Below are 21,094 nucleotides of genomic sequence, written 5' to 3' on the forward strand. Positions count from 1 at the left end.
GGAGCTGAGCTTCTAGTGAGGGAGACAAGACAACAGAAAATAAATGCATAATGTTGGGTAGTGATACACACTCTGAAAAAAATCAAGCAGATTTGGGCAGAAGACTATTCTACATAGGGTACTCTGAGAAGGTCTCTGTCATAAGATGACATTTGAGAGACCTGAATGAAATATGGGGGAAGAGTGTTTCAGGCTAAGGGAAAATCAAGTTCCTGAGGCAGGAAGAAATATGGCAAGTTCAAGGAATAGCCATTAGGTTAGTGTGGCTAAAGCAGATCCAGCATGGTAAATAGAGAGTGACTGGAGATGAGGGTGGGAAGGGAGATAGGAACGAGTTTAGAGAGGGCTTCTATTGATTTGGGCCTGTTTTTTTTTTTTTTTGTTTGTTTGTTTGTTTTGTTTTGTGGCTGGCCGGCATAGGGATTCGAACCCTTGACCTTGGTGTTACCGGATTTGGATTTTGTTCCGAATAAAATAGCATGATCTGATTTATGCTTACAAAGATCTTCCTGCATTCCCGGTGGAGGATGGATTTAGGTGGGCTCATGGCAGAGGTGGAAGCGCAGTGACCGGTTAGGAGGCTGTCATAGAACCCAGGCCAAGATGACAGTGGCGTGGTCCAGGGTGTCACAGCAGAGTTAGCCAGTGGTGAATTCTGGTGTTTTGAAGGAAGCACTGACAAGTCTTGCTGAGGAATTGGAAATGGCATTTGAGAGTAAGGCACATCAGGACACCTTTTAGGTTTTGGTTTGGGGGAACAATGGTATCGTCTCTGTGGGAGGTAAGAATGTGAATGCAGTGTAGGGAGAAGGTTGTTGGTAAAATAGGCAGTTGAATATATGAATCCAGAGGTCGGGAAGAGATCTAGGCTGGAGATAGAAATTTTGGACTCATCATCATACAGGTACTTATAAATCACTCCCAGGGAGTGAGCGTAGACAGAAAAGCATCATGGACTATGGTCTGGGGACTTCAACAACTGGAGAGAAGTCTAAAAAGTGGACATAAGATGTGGCTAGTAAAGTGAGGAAGATCAGAAGGATCTAATGTCCAGGAAGTTAAGTGAAGAAAGTAGATTCTGCATGATCACAACCAAGTGTCAACTCCTGAGCCTCAGTTTTCTCATCCGTGAAATGGGGACAGTAACAACGCCCACTTCATGGCATATAGTAAACTCTCAAAACACGGTAGCTATTGTTATTCCCCATTTCAGAGTAACAAAACGGGGACAATTTCTACTTCATGGGATTGTGTCTAGCCCAGTGTAAATTGTAAAGGTTGCTCTCCTGCATGCTAGCGGGGAGTTACTGAGGCTCCCATTGCGAGGTAGGATGCACTGGAAGGGTGCCTCTTCCAGTGCATCCCACCCCGCAATGGGAGCCTCAGTAACTTCCTTCACCCTCCCACCCCCACGAACGGAGCTGGGCTGGCCTCTGAGATACCCTAGCCCGGGCTCCATGACAGTGAGAGGAGAGGAAGGGCACTTCGTGCACTTCCCTTGCAGCAGGACCTCCACATAGCCTACCGTGGCCCAGCCAGGCGGGCAGGAGGGGGTGGGGTCCGAACCCGCCAGAGAATCCTTCCGCTGCCGTCCACCCTTCACCTGCATCGAAGCCTGTTGCCCGGGCAACCTTTCTCCGCCCCGCTTCCTCACCCCCGGGACAACCAAGACCCGCCGGCTGAAACGCCGCGGCGGCCCCCGACCCCTCCAGACCACGACCCCCTTGCTCTCCTCTCCGCCTTCTCTGCCGCCGCGCTGCAGCCCCGGGCCCGCACCCCAGTCCTTGTGCACCCCAGGAAGTGGCGGGGCCTCTCGAGAGCAGCGTGGAAGAGGAAGCGCAGGCGCGGCTTGGTAGCGACCGAAGCCCCACGGCGAAGGCTCGGGAGGAGGACGGTGCGCGGCGGTCGCCGCAACCGGAGCCGGCCTGGGGCACCCGCGCCGGCGGCCGACAGGGCCCGCCCCCGCGCCGCTCCGTCCCGCCCCAGACGGCCCCGCCCCGCGATCCGGCGCCCCGGAGGACCCGCCCTCCCCCTCCCTTCCCCGAAGCCCGCTCCCGGCCCCGCCTCCGCCGGCCGCCCCGCCCCGCCCGCGCCTCGGGCGCTCTTCTCGTTGCTCCCGGGTCCGGCCGGCCGGAGTCTCGGCGTCCCGCCGCCCGCCCCCCCGCCGGTGCGGCGCTCCCAGCAACCCTTCCCCCCATCGCCGTGGTCGGGCCGCGCCTGGCCGGTGGCCCGCGGGCGGGCCGCCCACCCCGCCTGTGGCCCACACCCCTCTTAAAGCGGCGGCGGGAAGATGAGGTTTCGCGAGCCTCTCCTGGGCGGCAGCGCCGCGATGCCGGGCGCCTCCCTGCAGCGGGCCTGCCGCCTGCTCGTGGCCGTCTGCGCGCTGCACCTTGCCGTCACCCTCGTCTACTACCTGGCCGGCCGCGACCTCAGACGCCTGCCCCAGCTGGTCGGAGTCCCCACGCCGCTGCAGAGCAGCTCGAACGGCGCCGCCGCCATCGGGCAGTTCTCCGGGGAGCCCCCGCACGGAAGGGCCCGTCCGCCGCCTGTGTTAGACGACGCGTCCGAGCCGCGCCCGGCTCGCGACTCCAGCCTTGCGGCGGATTCTGGCGCCGGCTCCGCAAGCAACTTGACTTCGGTCCCAGGGCTCTCCACCACGTTACTGTCGCTGCCCGCTTGCCCTGAGGAGTCCCCGCGGCTCGGTAAGGACTTGGCGCCAGTCCGAGGGCTGGGACTACACCGGATTTACCCAAAGCGTTCTCGGGACGTTTCTCCATGCCCTCTTCCACAACAGCCAGCCTCCCTATTCCGGGTCAGAGCCCTTAATCCCAAACAGAAGCTCCGGGCTGGATGGGAGAGACAGGTCGGGAGGTGGGTCCCTTTGCGGACGGTTGGAGGCTGGGGCCTGGACCTATAGAGAAGCCCGCAGGTCCCTCTGGCCCCCAAACCAGAGAAGGCCTTGGAGACTTCCTGCTCTGAACCGAGACTCAGGAAGTTTTGGAGTTTGCGTCTGCTTAGGGCTTGGAGCAGGCTTACTCTGCTAACTCCGGTAGGGACCTCGAGACAGCGCAGAGTAACCCACTCCCGTCTGGGGGACTGACGATGAGGCCCTCAGTGGGAAAGGAAGCTGACCTCTCAGTTCACATCTGTCTTCCCATAGAGCCAGTCTCCAGAGAGTGGGTTATTTTTTCTCTTGAGCCTTTGAGCAAGTGACTTAACTTCTTTCTACACCTCCAGTTTCTCTTCTGGTAAATAGGGATAATATATAGTACCTATTTCAAGGGGTTGTTTGGAAGATTAAATGAAATATCGTAAGGGTTTAATTAATGATGGTAAACCCTCAATAAGTTGTTACGTTCATTTTACGTTCATATTGCGTTCATTTCCTCCTCTGTGTAGTTCTCTGGCCTTGGGCCTTCCCCCCTCGCTTCCTCTCTGCATAGGTTCCCAGAACTGAAGAGCAGGGCCCTTCCAGGGACAGAGGGCATGTGTATCCTGGAGGCTGGAGGGCTAAAATATAACCAGTCAACATGGGGATACCCTTTCTTGGTACTTTTGGTATCAGCCACCGGATTCTCAGTTATTTTGCCCAGTTGGGCTGAACCCTGGCCTCTGTCCTGTTTCAGTGTACAAGTGGAGCTTGGGCAGGTGGGTTTGTATTCTTTATGGCAGGAGGAGGCTGAGCCCAGCCTGGACCTCTCCTTGAGCTATGACCCACAAGCCCGCAGGCCCAAGGCAGCCTCAGAATGCTTCCAAGGTTACTGGACAGGTGGCTGCTCATTCCTAACGCCAGGTTTTAGAGAACATTGTTCTGAGTGAGGGGCTCTGGCAGGCGGGCAGGCATCCTGCCAGCAGGAGCTCCGTCACTTTCCCTCAGACCCTGGCAGAGCAGGCCTTCCTATGCGCTCTTGCTCAGTTTCTCCAAGAATTACTTCAGTATTTTCATATCGAGTTTGGGAGGAACTTCTTGGAATTGGTCAGACATGAACTGTGGTAATGAGAGGAACTTTTTTTTAAGATCAGAAAGTTGAATTCCTTTACATTTGATGGTTAGTCTGGGAAGCAGACTAGCTCTATAAAATGTAGACTCTTTGCCCTACTGCTAAGTGTCTGACTTCAGGTGTGATACAGAGTTTCTTAGAGGTTCTTGTGTGTAAAATGGGGTTGAAAATGCTTACCTTACAGGGTTATTTTTAGGATTTAGTGAGATGTGTATATTAAGTATGTGGCACATAGTAGTACATAGCAGCAAATAATAATATAGTAATAATATATATATATATTTTTTTGTCTTTTTCGTGACCGGCACTCAGCCAGTGAGTGCACTGGCCATTCCTATATAGGATCCGAACCAGCGGTGGGAGCGTCACCGCGCTCCCAGCGCCGCACTCTCCCGAGTGCGCCATGGGCTTGGCCCATAATAATATTTTTTTAGGGGCTTGAAGTTCCATTTTCTCAGACTCCCATGGAGATGGTTGTGAACAGTAGAGAGAAGGGGGGAGACAGCGCATCCCTAGACCACAGAGAGGCCGGGTTTTTCTCTGTGGGTTTTGTGTGTGTGTGTGTGTGTGTGTGTGTGTGTGTGTGTGTGTGTGTGTGTGTGTGTGTGTGTGTGGCCACAGGGATCAAACCCTGGACCTTGGTGTTATCAGCGCCATGCTCTAACCAACTAACCAGCTAGCTTTGCTTTTGTTTTTAATTGCTGCCTGGATGTTGTGCAGAAAGAAAGAGAAATTAACTAGCAAATTAAAGTACCCCAAAGTTAATTAGATTGGTGTTTGAGGTATAGGGTCTTCTCACTGAAGCATGACAGACACGGTGGTGACCACAGCTCTGCTTTGTTTCATTTTGTAATGGTGTTACTGATGATCAGCTTGTCACCAGTTACTGGTGTTTCTAAAGTGACTCTGAACTGGCCGCAGGAGAAGACTTCCTGAGAGAGAATGTTTTAGAGGGGAGGAGAGAGGGCCTTTTCTAGCTTGGCTGCCCTCATGTGACATGCATGAGACCTGCATGCCTGATGTTTAGGCTGCTGCTGAGGCATCCCCAGAAATGAGGCTCATTTTAGTTGAGCCTTTAGATTTGAATGGTTGGGTGCAGCTCTTGGAGTGGAGACTTCTGGCTAGAAGGGCCCTTGAGAAAGCAGAAAGTCTCCCTAGGAGTGTGTGGGTTGGTGGAGGTCGAGCCCATCTGTTCATGGGCAGGTGTCAGCCAAAGCCCTTGTGGGGTGGTTTTGAGGTTGGTGGGAGAAACCATCTATGGGGTTTAGAGTTGTGGCCTTTTCACTACTTGCATTTCCTTTCCCCGACTTGGCTCTACTTTCTGGTGTCCAGGGGTCTGGCCAGATGCTGAGATCCCTCTCAGCTGCTAGGTGGTAGGTTATGGGCTAGCCCTTCCATGGAGGAAGTAAAACACCAGACTGGGCTGCTGATGGGTCATAGTTTGATCTGTCACTAGGTTGTCAGATAGACTTGGGTTAGAATCCTGCCTCTGTCTACACTATCTGTGTCACATGGGCAGGTTACAATGTTTGGCGCCATAGTAGGCCCTGTCCTGGTGCCCTCCTCTTCCCCATGGGCTAGTGTTAGGCCTCCTGGATCGAGTGCTGCTGGGGAGAGGTGGGCCTTTCTGGAGGATTCCTACAACTTTCCCCAGGGAGTTCTCCCAGGTAGTTTAGACCTTCAAGTGCCATCCTCTCAGCCCTGTGTCAGGCCCTCAGGGGGGCCATGTAGCATCCACTCCACTGACCCTGGCAGTAAGGTTCCCTTTTCTGGCCACCTGGGTGTTTGCCTGAGATGGGAGGAGCAGTGGCCTTGCATTTCTTTTCTTGGAATGTTTATCTCTGCTCAGGTTTGGTGGCAGCTCAAAGTGACTTGACTGGCTATGGCACTGCCAATCCAGAGAAGGATATAAGGCTGAACTAGTTAGCCAGCAGAGCTGGCTGGGGATTCAGCTGGGACCTGGTGAAGTTGGTACAGTCCTGTCTGTACCAGTGGGGGGTAGGGGTGGGGTTCTGGACTGCTTAAACCCCAGAGACCCCTCTTGCCCAGCTGTGCTTTGAGGAGATACTCTTCATTTGTTGGATTGAAGGGAAGATTCTGATCTAGAGGTGGGCACCTGAGCCAGCAAACAATAGCTGCTGGTAGCCAAGGCCCCCAGAGAGTACTTGTCCACGAATCAGTTTTCCTGGTTTTTATGGGGTCTTTCCTTCTGAGCCTCTGCCACAGTTTGTGCCCTAGCACTTGCTAGATCTCTGCTGGGCTCTTGGCTCTCAATTGTTTCTCTACCAGCATGCTTTCCCCCCTTCCCCCATGTGTACACATGTGGACACAAGCAGGTCACCTGGGACAGACTGTACTTTGAGGCTTGAGAAAGGGCTTTTTTGTCCCTTGGGATTGGGGGAGGCACAAGGAGCCTCACCTGTGTCTAGATCTTGAAGCTTAGGCTTAGGTAACTAATCCTTTAAACTAGTTTTGTCCTGTTGTTGTTTTCCGGGGAAAATAATTTACTGACATACACACATGCACTCTTTGTCCAACAGTGTGAGATTGAGAAATACCCTCCATGACTGTCTGACTCGTTTTCATGGTGAAGCACGGTTGCTTTCTCCCACACAGTCAGACAGTCCCTCCCTGTTGTAATTCATTCCAGACTCAGCAAGCGCAGGAGCTGTGTCCTTCTGCAGTAGGGCCTCTGATGAACCAAATGGAAACTCTATGGGGTATGGGGAGCACGTGCCAAATGTGGTATTGGTTTCAAACTACAGCTTCTTGGAACCATAGCTTCCCAGGACGGGACCATCCAGTATTCTTCCCTGAGGAGCCCAGTAGACTCCTAGTGCAGAGACTCAGGGGTAGCCTGATGTGGCCTGGAGTTTGGGAAGAAGATCCTTGTAAGGTGTGTCTGTGGGTCCATCAGAAATGTCTTGTATGGTGGTCTTATATGGATGTCTTTGATGGTTGAGGCATCTGGTAACTTTATTCATTCAATTCTGACAATGTGTCTGTACTGTGCCGGGCACTAGAGCTACAGAGAAGACAATATGCCTTCCCAGTAGCAATTCGCCATTTAGGCAGGGGAGGTGTAATTAAACAGTGCTGATGTCATTTAGGGACACCAAAGTGTGTGTGTTTGTTTTTTCCTCTCCCTTTCTCCTCCCTCCCTTCCTTTTTTCCTTTCTTCTTTCAGAAACCTAGAATTGATGTCAAAGTTCTCCAGTCCTAGTTTTATTCGATTGTGTGAAAATTTTCCTCTAATTTCTGAAGCTACGCATTAGCTCTGTTGGGTAATCTTTAACTTGCTACTTTGTAATGATTATAATGAGACATCAACAGCCATATGCCTGGATGTTTTGGTCTTTGGGTAGCAGCAGGGTAGGGATTTCCAGGCTAGAACTAGGCTAATTCATGGGTTGGGAATGATGGGGCAGTTAATGCCAAAGCAGTCCATGCCTTTCCACAGATTCCACCCTGGGGTCCATCCAGACTCTGGGAGCGGGGTCGGCTGGCTCATCCTCTTTGGGCTCAGCTGGACTATGGATATGTATGAAAGAGGCCCAGTTATTCTGTAGTTAAATGTGCTGATTTCTCCACTGCACATGTACCCAGTGCCTCCTCTACCTTTTCCCCACTCTTTGTTCCCTGCCTGTTCCTGCCGAGAATCAGAGACTAGAATTCTGCTTGACTCCATGTCCACCTGGAAATTCCAGTTTTTCTTATCCAGTAAAGCAGTAATCCAGTTGTCTTAGGACAAATGGTCTACCCTTGTAGTTTAAATCTTTGAGGGCCTGGCACTGTGACAATTTTACATTTGGCTCTGGCACAGCCTGGTGTGGTCTCTAGGCAGTGAGTTCACCGTAAAGGCCAGCCAACCAGACCCTGACTCCCAGGGGAGTTAAAAAGGCCCAGAATTGGACTCAGTGACCTTCACAGGCTCCTTCCTGTCCCTAAACTTCATGAGGGTTTTTGGGATCCAAACTGCAGCTGGATTGTAAAGACTTCAGTTGTGGAGGCCTCTGTGTTTGTCTGGGCCTATGCAGGGTGAGGTGAGGTGGTCACCAGCTTGAGGAGAGTCCTCAGGATCCTGTTTTAAAAGTCAGAGACCTCCAGGTTGGAGGGTTGTGGTAGCTTAGGGGTGGGGGACAGGGTTTGGCTGGGAGCTGGTTCTGGGTGAACGTGGCCTAAAGGGATTTGTCCTTAGAAGACAGCCGGGTGAGTCACACGTTCAGTGTTTCAGGTTCCACTTCCCAGCTTTGCCTCAGCCCACCCCTTCCCGACACAAATGAAGGCCAGGGGCTATGTAATTGGCTGTTGCTGAATTCTTTGGCAGTGATTTTAATGCCTGGTCTGGGTGTGTTATGTAGCTGCTTCTTTATCCCCACCCCACCGCCTCTCCAAAGCCCCTCACAAAACCCAGAGAGAGAAGAGAATGATTTGCCTCAAAGTGATGCTGGGAGCTAGGGCTTTTGCCTTTTTTTTTTTTTTTTTTTAAAGATGACCAGTAAGGGGATCTTAACCCTTGACTTGGTGTTGTCAGCACCACGCTCTCCCAAGTGAGCCACGGGCCGGTCCTGCCTTTTTGTTTTTGAGGAGAGGTAATCTCTTCCTCCTTTTTGTAAAAAGTAATGCAGGCTCATTGAAAATAATTTGAAAAGTTTAAAGAGATAGAAAAGCACATCCATAGTCCTATCACCTAAAAGAAACATATTGGCATGTTTCCTCCTAGTTTTTAAAAAATACATGTTTAAGGATATAGCTGATATCTTTGTAGATGGACAGATGGACTGACGTGGTTCATGTAGATGGCCTGGTGTTCAGCATTTTTCATTTAAGATTCTGTCAAACTCAGTCCTATACCTCTAAAAATCACAAAGGCAGTATCATTCTGTCCACTGAATATGCTGTAACTTTCTTTATCATTCAACTGTTGTTGAACACACATACATACACATATGAGTTTTAGTTTTTGTTTTTTCTTGGTGGTGTGGTGAAGCTTGTATGCACTTTTTGGGTGGTTTCTGTAGGAGAGCTTTATAAAAAGGAAAAAAAGGAGTGAATGCTTTTTGAGAAGGGCTAACTTTTTAAGCCAGTTTTACAAAGGGATAGACCCATCTGAAATGACAGGTTTGCTTAGTGCTGGCAGATGAGTATCGCTTATTGCTGAATGATGTGTCTAGAATTCTGATTCAAAAGGAAACGAGGTCCAGGAAGTGCCTGTGGCAGGGGCAGAGGGCCAGGCTGCATGATAGGCTCTTAAGGTCTGGCTAAACAGATATCTGCTGTGAACAGGATCAGTAGGGGTGATGCTTTCTCAGTAACTTCTCCATTTGTTTCCTGAGCAGCCAGATCCCAGGTTAAGCTTACGTGGACTGCTGTGACTCTGGGGCCATGGTGCTGTGGGAACACTAGGTAGCATCACTGAGGTGTGACACACAAAAGGGGGGAACAAGCTAGCAAATCAGATTCTTAAATGTATAGAACAACTGTCCCACCTCCAGGTGGTCCTGAGATCTGGGGAGGAGCCATGGAATGAAAACTTTGTGGTTTCCAGGGGCCAGGCTTCTCTTAGCGAGAAGTGTCAGAGACCAGAGCCTGGATCTCAGTTGGGGCTTGTTCAGGTGGGTTAGATCAATAAAGCCTTGGTCCAATGTACAAATCTCTTCTCAAGTAGTATATTTTGGAGTTATTTCATTTCGAATGTCCTCAGTGGAGCTAAATTCTCTTCTGAAGGACAGTTTGGTGTTGGGAATCTGCCAGGGGTCATTTGGCACAGAGCCTGGGGAGCTAGGGTGAGGCTGCTCTGAGGGAATGGGCAGCATGACCAATGTGGTGTGAGGTCAGGCTCCTTCCTGCCCTACCACATGGGCCTAGAGGTCATAGGTAGGGGTGCTGACAGGGGATTCAATAATCACTTGGCTGCAAGACATGGTGCATTCTAACAATGCCTTTAAAAGTTTCTTCTGTTTTGCATAATGTCCTTTTGCCTTTGACATCCTGAAACCACAGAGCTGTCGTTGGTGTTGCAAGGCACTGCTAGCTTGAGAAAACAAACAAACAAAAAAAACAAAACAGGGAAGGGTGTCGAGTTAAAGGGGACCTAGGGAAACTGATATTTGTGTTATAGGAGCACAGGACTTGGCATTGAGGTGTTAGGTAGCTTGTGGTATTCAGATAAGCACTTCAGGCAGCCTGGGCAGAGTCCCTGCCTGGCCAAGAATGGTCCACCTATTCACACTAAAATCAGGAGGGGGCCCAAGAAAGGGAATGAATTTGGTTCATTTGCTCATTCAGCAAACTTATTGGTAACTACACTATATGAAGCATGAGAGATAGACATGAACAAGGGCTGGCCCCAATTCTTAGGGAGCCCCTTAGCAGTAGACAGACTATGGCAATATGATGTGATCAAAGAGAGAGGAAACCTGGGTGCTCAGAGGGCACTGAGGAGGTACACGGAGCCAAATAGGTAGTGTGGGCCAGGGCCAGAGCCAGAATGAGGGGCCTCTCTTCCAAACACTGATTTTAGTATTCCTGTCTCAGCGTGTTTGAACAGTTCCCCAGGTTGGAAAGGGGAAGGGTTTACTGCTGACAGTAGCCTGTGATTTCCTCTAGTTGCTGTCACATGAGGAGAACATTATAGCTGAAGTCCCAGCCTTTGCATGCAGTTACCAGCAGGGCAGGAGAGGAAAGGAAATGGAGGAAGAGTGAGCAGAGATGATAAAAGAGAAAGAAGGTGGTATAGTTGGGAATGTTCTGGACAGTGGATGGCTGAGGATAGACTAAAGGGAAGAAGATGGAGGGAAAGAGAGCTTCATGGTATGCAGAGGGTAGGGACGAGCCTCGAAGGCCACTGCAGTGAGGATTCCAAGTTCTGGTTCTTATTCTTTTCCTAGTTCATTTCATCAAAGGCATGTCCTAATTCCTTTGGTCTGTGTTGCCTTTCTGAAATTCGAGTGGGCTGGGCCTGTTGGTCTACCCTTCCTTCTCTACCACCTAGATTCTAGTTTGCTCTGTGTGGGGAATCCTGGTTATGTCTGCAACATGAAAACTGAAATTCCTTGGGAAGCTCACTTCCCCCGACCCAGTTCAGGGCTGTTGTGAGGCTTCTACTGAGGATTTTGTCATGTCTGTCTAAGCAGGCATAAAGATTTTAGCAGGTGGATGACTCTTAGAAATGGCACAAAACACAAAAAATGTTTCTATCACACTGGCTAGCTGTTTGATTTGAGAAACATGTTATCCTCTCTGTGCCGCAGTCTTCTCACCTGTAAAATGGGGATAATAATAGTATCTACCTCGTAGATACTGTGAAGTTTAGGTAGTAGCTGTGAAAGGGCTTAAAACAGTACCTAACACAGAATAAGCTCTGAATGTGTTTTATTTATTTTTGGTACTAGTACTAGTTTTTTATTTGTGAAAATTTTGGCTTTGCCTTTATAGGATTGCTGCTGCTGCTTTTTTTAAGTTGAAAATACAACGTTATTACATTAAATGTTAAAAAAAACTCTACCTACCATTGTAACTAAACGTGATTCTACCACTGTAACAAAATTGCTATTACTTCCCAAATGTATACATATTTTATACTGTTGCTATCATGGAGTGAAACTATTTGCATTCAGCTATTTTTGTCCAACATTATCTTATAAAATGTTATGTTGTTTATAATTATCTTAATTATCTCTTGGTGCAGCTGTCTAGTATCCTTATAGATATTCCTTAGCATTTACCATTTCAAGTTTGACTATCATAGATAATCTTGAGATGAATATTTTTGCAGTGTGTAGCTCAGTTGAATGACTTCCTTAGGATAAATTCCTAGAGAGGAATTTCTAGGTCAGAGGATACCACACTGGTTCACATAGCCACATTGCTTTCCAAGAGGTTTGGGATCATTCACAGGCCCTAAATTAGAAATTCCTGGCTTTTAAAGAATGTGAATTCCAAAAGAGAGTCAGATCTGGAGCCTCACACATTCCCAGCCTCTGTGTGTGGGGGGTGTGGGGGGTGTGGGGGTGGGTGGGTGTGAGAGTGAGAGAGAGAGAGAGAGATCCCTATGCATGGTACTGTGTGGCCTCTCTGTACATAAGGCTTTTCCAGTAAGTGATTGCCTCTGGGCAGTTCCTGTTTTGGTCACTTAGTGTCCCTGAAAGGAACCTTATTGTGGCTCTTTCAACACCTCACCTACCTTTGCTAGAGTTGATTTACACAAAGTAAGAACTTTCTTTCCTGGGCCGAGCCCGTGGCGCACTTGGTAGAGTGCTGCGCTCCCGCTCCTGCCGCGGGTTCGGATCCTATATAGGACTGACCGGTGCACTCACTGGCTGAGTGCCGGTCACGAAAAAATGACCAAAAAAAAAAAAAAAAAAAAAAGATGACCCAGGGTTAATGGGTTTATTAAAAAAAAAAAAAAAAAAAAAGAACTTTCTTTCCTTCTTCCTTTACATGTGGAGCCAAACCTGTAGAATAGGGACAGACCTTGGCGTTAAAAACTTGATTGAAAAATGGCATTGATCTAAAACTTTGTGAGTGCTCTGTTAGGTTCTGATGGGCTAACCTGGGTGCCTAATCATTTAACCCATGTGTAAGAACTCTGATCTGATGGCCCTGGTTTGTGGTAAACAGGGCCCAAAAGAAGAAAGGCTTTTAAATTATATTGGATAAAAATAAGTTGATCCCATAGCCCAAAGTCTGCAAATATGAATTGCTAGTTCATTCCCTGTAGTCACCTCCCCACCCTCCTGTACACAACTCTTTTGTAGACTAACAGGAGCTTGCTGAATTGTGTAAGTGATAAAATGAATTTAGAGCTAGTGATTTCAGTGACCAAAAGTTCACTCAACTTGTGACAGCCATTCCCTTCATCTTATAGCCACTTCATATGTCCTCTCATCTGCTGCACTCCACGTCCATTGAATCAGGTCAGAGCTGCTTTTGAACATATTATTTCTGGGGACTCAAGGCAAGATTTTCTTCCTGTGCAAAAGTGGGGGGATTATTTCTTACTTCCAGAGGTTGACAGAAGGATTGAATGAGATGAGGTATATGGTAATATTAGTACTCTGAGTGTCTTTTGATCAATGCCTAACCCATCCCCTTGGGCACAGAAGGCATACATTGAGCACCGGAGGCTACATATAAAATTTCTTCTAAATACAGTGTCTTCATCTGCCCTGGAGCAGAGTCAGGAGAAGCAAGAGGAAGAGGTGTGAGGATGTGACCACAGCTTAGGGACATGGTATAGCCCAGAACCAATATCTAGTGAAAACTGTAGCCTGGCCTGTATGGACAGAACTACCCCTGGCCACAAGGAGAAGGCCTCTATCTTGTTGAATCCACAATACTGAGAATTGGGCTATGTGTTGCTGTGTGTCAGATATGCGAGGATTTTGTGGCTGTCCATTGTTGTCTCTTCTTCAGGTGGATGTTGTTTGTCAGTATGCTGGGGAGAGGCCATCACAGACCACAAATAGCTGAGTGGCTAGGAAAGGAGCTAGAAGGGAGCTTGGATGTTTGGTGGAGTCTCAGGAGGTGAGAAGGTATGTGTTTTAAAAAATGGGGGGTGGATGTAGGTGGGCCCAGTCTGGTGTGTACCTGGTGTGTTGGTAGAAAAACTAAGCACAAGGTTGCAGGTGGATTGCTTTACTCCACCTTGGGGCTGGTGTTGGAATCCAGGATGCCAAGCCCTAAAATCCAGATTTGTTGCCAATCTACTGAGTGGTCTCTCTGGGTCTCAGTTTACCCATCTATGAAATGAAATGAAGGGTTGACTTGGATGCTCTCTGGGAGTCTCTTTGTGCCTGGGAATTCTGGTGTAGCTATGCACTCATGCTCAGTATGGCTAAATGACTTTGTTGTAAGACAGTTGAGTGCTGCCTCTGCTAGGGTCATCCATGAAGAGCTGGGGTGGCTGTCAGTGGGACCTGAGAGCCGGATTGAGTCTTAGTGGAGAAATCCACACTCACCTAAACTTTAGACCCTTCTAGCAATTCCAGTGTCTAAGCAGGAAATCAAGTCAGGCAAATGAGGAGATAAGTTGTTCATCGTGAAACCCAATCAGTGGTAGCCACTGTGAATGCAGTGTCCTGGGCTCCAGCAACAACCATATCAACCATCCCTGCAACAGATAATGCTTATCTATCTGTCTCTCTGTCTGTCTGTCTATCTATCTATCTATCTATCTATCTATCTATCTATCTATCTATCTATCTATCTATCTATCTATCTATCTATCTATCTATCTATCTACCTACCTACCTACCTACCTACCTATCTATCTATCTGCATTTATTTTTCTGAATTTATTCTTGAGCCATAAGTTTTTGTTTCTTCAGTTTCTTCTGGGATATCTTTTTCTTCTGTGCAACCTTCTCTTCTGGTTTAGGAACAATTTGTTCCTTCTCAGTAAGGATCATCTCAGTGTGGCGGGGGGAGATCATCTATGGGTTAATCTGACCCTGAGCTCTGTAAGTGTTGCTGTGCATCTTTGGTGCTTTGGTCACTTTGATCTGCCCAATGACTGGAGAATCTACTTCTAAACCCTTCAGTTCAGCATTTCTCTGCATTTTAAAGCACATGTAGCAAAAATTCAGCTCTCTTTTTGGGCCACTGATCCTGTGTCCAACCCCACTGTTTGGCCTGGGCACACCTACCAACTCCACCATTGTAATGCCTGAATGGTATACGTTGCTTCTGTAAGGTGATATCCTTCAGATACTTGGTGGCTTTATGGATATGCATACCCTTGATGGCCTGAACACGAAAATTTGAACCTTTTGAGCTGCATGATTTTGTGGAGTTTTCTAGGTCAAGCGAATAGCGAACCATTTTCAAAGATCACCTTAGGCCGTTCACTGAAAGAGCCAGATAATGCTTATTTAGGACTTATTACGTGCCAAGCCTGGAAAAAGTAATTCATATGTGTTATCTTTTTTTTTTTTTTTAAGATGACTGGTAAGGGGATGTTAACCCTTGACTTGGTGTTGTCAGCACCACGCTCTCAAAGTCAGCTAACCAACCATCCCCATATAGGGATCTGAACCTGTTGCCTTGGTGTTATCAGCACCACAGTCTCCCAAGTGAGCCACGGGCCTGGCCCTATATATGTTATCTTCATTAACCCTCACAGCAGCTCTTTTCCTTGCCTAATTTCTCTAGTCAGAGCCTCCAGTACCATGTTAAATAGATGTTCGTAAGAGAGGACGTAAGAATATTCTTCTTTAGGTGGAAAACATTCAGTCTTTCACTGTTAAGAATGGTGTGTCCAGTGGGTTTCTTGTAGATGCCCTTTATCAGGCTGAGGAAGTTTCCTTCTATTCCTAGCTTGTTGAATGTTTTTATCATGAAAAAGTGATGGGTGCTGTCAAATGCTTTTCTGTGTCTCTTCAGACGATCACGTGGTTTTTGTCATTTATTGTATTGATATGATTTATTATACATTGATTTTCAGATATTAACTCAATCTTGCATACCTTAGATAAATCCCATTTGGTCATGGTATATAATTGTTTTCATTTGTTGCTGGATTGATTTTGTTGATTTTTATTCGTAAGAGATATTGGTCTGTAGTTTTCTTTCTGTTTTTTTTTTTTTTTAAAAGATGACCAATAAGGGGATCTTAACCCTTGATTTGGTGTTGTCAGCACCACGCTCTCCCAAGTGAGCTAACCAGCTATATAGGGATCTGAACCTGTGGCCTTGGTGTTATCAGCACCATACCCTCCCAAGTGAGCCACAGGCCAGCCCTATGTAGTTTTCTTTCTTTGTGATATCTTTGTCTGGATTTGGTATCAGAGTAATACTGCCTCAAAGAATGAGCAGGGAAGTGTTCCGTCCTCTTCTATTTTTTTAGAAGTGTTTGTGGTGGATTTGTATTAATTCTTTAAATGTCTGGTGGAATTCACCAGTGATGCCATCTGGGTCTGACTGTTTCTCTGTGGGAAACTTTTTAATTACTAATTCAATCTCTTTACTTGTTATAGGTCTATTCAGATTTTGTATTTATTCTTGAGTCAGTTTTGTAGTTTGTGTCATAGGAGTTTGTCCACTTCATCTAAGTCACCTAATTTGTTGGCATACAGTTCATAGTGTTTCCTTATGATCCTTTTTATTTCTGTTAAGGTTGGAAGAGATGTTCCTTCTTTCATTCCTGATACAAGTAATTTGAGTTTTCTCTTTTTCTGTCAGTCTAGACAAAAGTTTGTCAGTTTTGTTGATCTTTTCAAAGAACCAACTTTTGATTCATTGATTTTTCTCTGTGGTTTTTCTATTCTCTATCTCATTAATTTTTTTTTTTTTTTTTTTTTTTTTTTTTGTCGTTTTTTCGTGACCGGCACTCAGCCAGTGAGTGCACCGGTCATTCCTATATAGGATCCGAACCCGCGGCGGGAGCGTCGCCGCGCTCCCAGCACAGCACTCTACCAAGTGCGCCACAGGCTCGGCCCTATCTCATTAATTTCTGCTCTAATCTTTATTTCCTTCATTCTGCTTGCTTTAGTTTGCTCTTTTTCCAGTGTCTTTTGGTGGAAGGTTAGGTTATTGATTTGAGATCAAAAGATCATGCACTTTTAGCATTTTGATAGATAACTGTCAAATTGCCCTCCAATTTATAGTCATAGCGGTGTATGAGAGTGTGTAATTTCCCATACTCATGCCAGCACTGGATGTTATCAGTCTCTACACATTTGCCAGTGTGATAGTCAAATGTGGTATCTTGTTTTAATTTGTTTCTCTGGTTACTTAGAAGTTGTACAAACTTTCATGTGTTTGTTGGCTATTTGTATTTCTTATGTAAATTACTTGTTCATATTTTTTACCCATTTTTCTGTTCGATATTTTATATGTTTGTAGTTTTTGATACTATGTATACTACTCCTTTATTGCATATTTTTTGCAAATATGGTCTTTTCATCTGTCACCTGTCTTTTAACTTTATCTCTGGTATCTTTGGCCATGCAGAAGTTTTGGATTTTTATGTATTTAAATCTGTCTTTTCTTTATGACTTCAGGTTGTTTTTGCACTTTAGCAAAGTCTTCAACATCCCAAGATTATGAAATTTTTCTTCTGTAGTTTCTTCTAGGTTGGTTCTTTTACATTTTAGTACTTGTCCCTGACAGTAAAAGATGAACAGAATTGCTGTTTAATCCTCATGTGTTGCAAAAAGCCATCTGTCATACCATAGGAACCCTTTGAGATATCAGACTCTTCTTCCAAATGCTAGTGGAACAGAGTAGAAATGTGCAATTTTAGCTACTTGTGTTGATAGAGCTGTGATAATCTGTAAGCTTTTGATGTTCTAGGAAGTCAGGGGAGAAAGTGAGGTAACATTTATTGAATATCTGTCAGTGCCAAGCACTGTGATATGTATGTATATGTGTTATCTCACACACCACCTGAAAGAAAGACATAATTATCCCCACCCTTGGAGAAGGAAATTGGAGCTGGTTGCATTTAAAGTGGTTATGATACCAGAGAGGTACTGAGAAAAGTGCGAAGCTGGCTGACTGCCCAGATGGCCTATGGGGGTAGTAGTAGGCTTTTTACAGTCCACAGTCTGATTCTAGATGGAGAGAGAAGGATGATCAGCGTTGCAGGTCCAGAAATTCCATCAGGGCTCCAGGACTGATCCTATGTGTAGCCTTGGAAGGACACATCCAGTTCCATCCTCCATCACTTCCTTATTTATTTCCTTCCTTTCTTCCTTCTTTCTTTCATTTCCATCTAGCTGTCAAACCTCATCTCATGACCTATTGTCATCATTGGTCTACTCATAGACCCTCTTGCCTTAGTTCTTTATTTGTTCTATTTTATTCTCATTCCTACTTCCATTTCCCAACTCCACCCTAGGCAACCACTCTAGAATGTTTATAGTGTATATGTTTCTCCTTTTGCCAACTGGAAGTTGCTGCTTTATATATACATATTTTTAATTTTAAAAAGTTTTGTTTTTTAGGTTAACATACAGTAAAATTGGCTTTTTTGGTGTATAGTTTCATGAATTTTAACACGTGTATATTTGTGTGATGACCACTGCAGTCAGGATACAGAACAGTTCCATCACCTCAAAAAATCCCTCTTGTAGGGCCAGCCTGTGGCTCACTCGGGAGAGTGCGGTGCTGATAACACCAAGGCCTCGGGTTCGGATCCCATATACGGATGGCCGGTTCGCTCACTGGCTGAGCGTGGTGCTCACAACACCAAGTCAAGGGTTAAGATCCCCTTACCAGTCATCTTTAAAAAAAAAAAAAAAAAAAAATCCCCCTTGTAGTAACATTCTCCTTTCACCCTTAACCCTGGGCAACCACTAATCTGTTCTCCATGACTATTGTTTTGTCTTTTGGAGGATGTCATGTATAATGGAATCATATAGTATATGTACATGTATTTTTAACATATGTAAATGATATATTATGGCTCATTTTGATGGTAATTTTTCATCCAGTTCTGTTTCTTTTCTTTAACTTTTAACAAGTTTGATGTAACTTCAAACTTAGAAAAGTTGCTAGACTAATACAAAGAATTTCTGGATATCCTCTGGATTCCCTAAATGTTAATATTTTACTATATCTACTTTTTCCTTCTCTCTGTCTGTGTATACACACACACGTATGTATTTAAAAGGATACTGCTTAACATATATATGTATATATTCTTTTACCCCTAAATATTCAGTATTACAAGTATTTCCTAAAAACAAGATTTTTGAATTTATTTTATTTTATTTTTTTTAACATAACAATAGTATAATTACCAATCAGGAAATCAGCACTGAAACATTTCTATTATCTCATCTACAGGCCTTATGAAGATTTTGACAGTTGTCCCAGTAATGTTCTTTATAGTTAAAGAAAATTGAAGACCATGCATTATATTCAGTTTTCATGTCTCTTAGCGTCCCTTAATCTGGAACAATTCTCAAGTCTGTCTTTGTATTTCATGACAGTGACATTGTTGAAGAGTCCATCAGTGTAGGTATGTCTGATGTTTCCTCATGATTAGGCTCAGGTTATGCACTTTTGAGGGGAATACCAGTGAAATGATGCTGAGTTCTTCCCAGTACAATCACATCAAGAGATGCATACTGCCCATTTGTTCTTTGCTGGCAATATGAACTTTGATCATTTCATTATAATGCGTCTAACTTGACTCCGTTATAAAGGTACTGTCTTATTAAAGTATTTTTTTACGGGCATATACTTTGAGATTATGTAAATATCCTGTTATTTCTCAAACTATCATTGACTGGTTTTTAGCATTATTGATGATTTTTGCCTGCATTAATTATTTTGGTGGTTGGTGATTTTCTAATTCCATTATTCCACCTATTAGTTGGCATTCTCCTGTAAGGAAGAGCTTTCCTTTCTCCTATATTAATTAATTCATGCTTCAGTGCAGATTTAGAATTCTTGCTTTATTCAACAGGTTATAATCCTTCACTATATTTATTCTGATGCTCAGATTGTCCCAGATTTGGCCAATGGAATCAGGCCCACTCCTGTGTCGTTTTGACATATCCTATCATTCTTTGAGCACTTTCTTACTTTTGCCACAAAAAGATGTTCCGTTGTTCTTTCCCTGACTCAGTCCTGGAATCAGCCATGTCTCCAAGGAGCCCTAGTTCTCTTTAGTAGAGAATGGTATTTAGAAACCAAGAATTGTTTGCCAGGTGCTCACCTTTGTTTTTAAGGTCCATCCATGTTGCTATGTAGACATCTAGTGTGTTGGTTCTAACTGCCAAATAATATTCCATAGTGTTGATTCTTCCCAGTTTTTCTCTCTCCCTTCTGTAATGAGAGATTCCTTCCCATTTTTTTGCCAAACTAATAGATGCACATGCTTGGATAACTCTTTTTGTTTAAACTGGATTTTCTTTGATTACTAATGATCTTGAGCATCTCTTCATATGCTTGATGGCCTTTAGGATTCTTCTTTGATAAATCACTTATTCTTAATAATCTTTTGCGTGTTTTTCACTGAGGTTCTTTTATTTTTCTTGCTGTTATGCAGGAATTCTTTATACATCCTGGATATATCCCTTGCTAGTCTCAGACACTTGAAGATATCTTCTCTGAATGTGTTATTTATCTGTTCAATTTGTCCGTGTTATATTTTGTTTGAACATAAGACTTTTTTCCCTTTTGTTTTTTACAGCCTCTCACCAGTACTCTTCATTTTTCTGTAACTATGTTAACACCCTTTGCTCCTCCATGTTTTAGGTATGCTGGCATAGCTGAACTCAGCTTACTCTCCTCAGCAAATAGTCTAATCTTTTATAATACCTTAACCTCTATTGAATTCTATTAAGAATGACGTGTCTGCTTCTTAATGTGTAAGTCCTGCATGCAAGTGTTATTCATATGTTTATTCAGCAAATATATGTTGAAGGCCCATGCTATCACCAACAAGGTTCCAAGAGATTAGGAAATTTGCCCATGGATTTTCAGAGATGGAGCAGCAATTTGATCGCTGATCTATGACTTCTTCCTCCTATGCTGCTTCTCTTGGAAATTGTGTTTGGTTCCTGTAGACTGTCAAATGTCTACATCTCTCCTAACAAATGGCCTAAGGAGGTGCCAAGCAAAGCAAGGCATCCTCCTCAGCATCCTGGCTTGGCAGTGGGGTGTGGGGGCCCTCAAAGAGGGGTCGGGGTAAATGTTCCAGTGTTCTCAAAGTGGCAGGCCCTTGGCTACCTGCTGGTGACCGGCTCCAGGCTGAGAGATGAAGGCCCAGAGGAGGCAGAGGCACTATCCCAGCCTGAGGGCAAAGGTCTTCAAACCAGGTGCCTATACCATTCTAATCCTTTCTGAGAAGCTCAGTCCATCCCTTCTGGGAGTGCTCTAGTACTAAGAGGAGAGATGTGCAGCAAGATCGTCCTGGAGCTAACATGGAGCATCCAGGCAGTTTGGCCTCCTGAGGCTTTTTCTGGTAGTGATAACTATGGGCAGGTGTGGTTCCCACAAATTCATTCCAGCCAATGGAGTGAGAAGGAGGAATCTGCCTTTGGGCCAGGACTAAACAAAGCAGAAATTCCTCCTGGGACTTTTCCCCCCAGAAGTCAAACATTGGGGAGCCTATTTACTGGGTATTAAAAGCTTAT

General features: G+C 45.5%; 1 protein-coding gene across 1 annotated transcript in view; it reads left to right on the forward strand.

Annotated features, from left to right (window-relative positions):
• Positions 1-2,129: 2,129 nt before the first annotated feature.
• B4GALT1 (beta-1,4-galactosyltransferase 1) overlaps positions 2,130-21,094 on the forward strand; it is a 47,341-nt gene continuing 28,376 nt past the window's right edge. Inside the window, exon 1 of the mRNA XM_063081822.1 lies at positions 2,130-2,702. Coding sequence (XP_062937892.1) covers positions 2,291-2,702 — 412 coding nt within the window. The 5' untranslated portion in view covers positions 2,130-2,290. The remainder of the gene's footprint in view (positions 2,703-21,094) is intronic.

Source organism: Cynocephalus volans, chromosome 17, assembly GCF_027409185.1.
Source record: "Cynocephalus volans isolate mCynVol1 chromosome 17, mCynVol1.pri, whole genome shotgun sequence".
NCBI lineage: Eukaryota > Metazoa > Chordata > Mammalia > Dermoptera > Cynocephalidae > Cynocephalus > Cynocephalus volans.